The sequence below is a fragment of the Curcuma longa genome, unplaced genomic scaffold (genome assembly GCF_044706935.1).
Source record: "Curcuma longa cultivar G26 ecotype Majalengka, Jawa Barat unplaced genomic scaffold, ITB_CL_G26_1.1 contig_15207, whole genome shotgun sequence".
Classification (NCBI taxonomy): Eukaryota; Viridiplantae; Streptophyta; class Magnoliopsida; order Zingiberales; family Zingiberaceae; genus Curcuma; species Curcuma longa.
Window position 1 is genome coordinate 1 of NW_027430005.1, and position 2,177 is coordinate 2,177.

The 2,177-nt window shown below is 45.2% G+C and overlaps 1 protein-coding gene across 1 annotated transcript; it reads right to left on the reverse strand.

Annotated features, from left to right (window-relative positions):
• Positions 1 to 25: 25 nt before the first annotated feature.
• LOC141816216 (putative pentatricopeptide repeat-containing protein At1g10330) lies at positions 26 to 1,606 on the reverse strand. Its single transcript, XM_074704035.1, has one exon. The coding sequence runs from the start codon at positions 1,604 to 1,606 to the stop codon at positions 170 to 172; it is 1,437 nt and encodes a 478-aa protein (XP_074560136.1). The 3' UTR covers positions 26 to 169.
• Between the last annotated feature and the right edge of the window lie 571 nt (positions 1,607 to 2,177).

Here is a 2,177-nt window from a genome sequence, read left to right on the forward strand (position 1 = left end):
TGTTCTTCACGCATGCAAATGGATAAGAGAGGTATCGTGGACATTTGACTGGTAAGATGAGTGCTGTCTCGGCTCCAGAATCCCCCTAAAGTTAAGCATCATGATTCACTTAAGTCCGTCGCTCCTTGGTTTGTCCAAGTATCCCAACAAACATTCTTCCAACATATTTTCAAGAAACGATCCAGCTATGCCCAGTGGGTTTTCTCATCCCTGATTTCTCCCATGCAATCTTTAGCTCTGCAGCATCGTTCCATCTCTCAGCCGCAGCATATAAGTTCCTGAGAATCATATTACGACCAGAACTCCCAAAGTGTAGTCCAACCAATTCTTTCCGCACATTATCCACAAGTTGTGCATCTTCATGGACCTTGCAAGACCCCAAAAGTGCACCCCAAACTGACGCATCAGCCTCATAAGGCATCCTCCTGATGAACTCAACTGCCTCCTTCAAGAAGCCAGCCCTGGCCAAAAGATCAACTACGCACCCATAGTGCTCCATCAATGGAACCACTCCAAATCTGGAATGCATCGCCGTGAACCACTCCAAACCATTTTCTACTAGCTTTTGTCTGGAGCAAGCAGTTAAAACTGCAACAAATGTGATGTGATTGGGATGCATGCCTGAAGCTCTGAATTCTTCAAACAAGATCAGGGCTTCAGTCGCCTTACCATTGCAAGCAAGAGCCGAGATCATTGCATTCCAAGTGCAGACTTCCTTCTCCACTGTCGCTTTAAATATGCTCGTGCAATAAGACAAAAAGCCGTGCTTGTTGTACATGTCGATCAATGCAGTCCCTAGGAATGCTGTCAAAGTGGCTTCGTTCCGGATGATGTAACCATGAATCTCCCGGCCGTTCAATTGAGCACCGTGACCATCCAAATTGGCGGACGCAGAGAGGACGCTGACCAACATAGCTTCATTCGGTGTCAAAGGAACATCCTTCTGCATAATCCATCCCCTGAAGAGGGCAATTGCTGAACGGAACTCATAATTCTTGGCATAGCCATTGATGAGGCTGGTCCACGTAATGATGTCTCTATCGACCATTCTATCGAACACCCTAAGGGCAGAAGCGAGGTTGCCGTGGAGGCAGAGCGCATGGAGGATCGAGTTGCAGGACGCCAAGTCCGGATAGGACAATTCGTCGAATGTCTTTCGTGCAGAATCGAGATCGTGAGCACGCGTGTAAAAGCCGACGATGGAGCAGTTAATGAAGCCGTCGAGGATGAGACCGCGGCGGAAGGCCTGGGAGTGGAGGGCTGGGACGGAGTAGGTACAGCAGTAGCCGGCGGCGACGGCTTTTATAAGTGAAGGAAACGTGTGGCGATTGGGAGGGACGCCGTGGGAGAGCATTTGGGAGAAGAGAGTGAGGCATGCGAGGGGGAGGTCTCGGCATGCCCGTATCAGGCTGTTGTAGACGAAGGTGGTGGGGGTGCGCCCGGGAATGGGAATGGCTGGGTCGGAGGATGAGGAAGGGAGGAGGTAGCCTGAGGTGATGAGAGCGGCGTGGATTTGCGGTAGCAGCGACGTAGGCTGGCAGCGGTTGCGCAAGTATCCAAGTAGTAACTTGAGATCTGGCATGCGGCGGCGCCGCCGATCAGACATCGCGCGTGAACGCCTCTTCCTCTACTCATTGTTTTGAAAAGGCGATTTCGATCAATGGCGCTTTTCTTTATAAACCAAATAATTATTATTATAATAAATAAACAAAACAAATATTAGATTATTTGTCAATGCTCTGAGGCGATAAAAATAACCTATCAACCTGCATAAGTGATATTGTAAAATTCGGAGTCAAATACTTTAAGAATGTTGAGACGTGCTTCTCGTCTTCTCCGTATCGAATAGAAAATTTCTTATTCTAAGTCGACATAAAATCAATGGGTGTCGATCTAATCCTGACAAAGACCTTTTAATGTTTAAATTAGATGAAAACATAAAATAGTATGATTATAAAAATATAATAAAAAATATATAAGAAATGAGCATGATGTTAGCTTTGGATAATTATTCTTCTTTTACAATTTTTACCACGTAATGATAATTTTTATATTATTTAAATTCTTCTATTGTAATGTCTGTTTTAAACTCCTCATCATGGTTGTGTTTCAATTCCACAATGACTTTATGATTTCATCTTGTGATAATGTCTCAATGGCCATTAATCTTTATCATT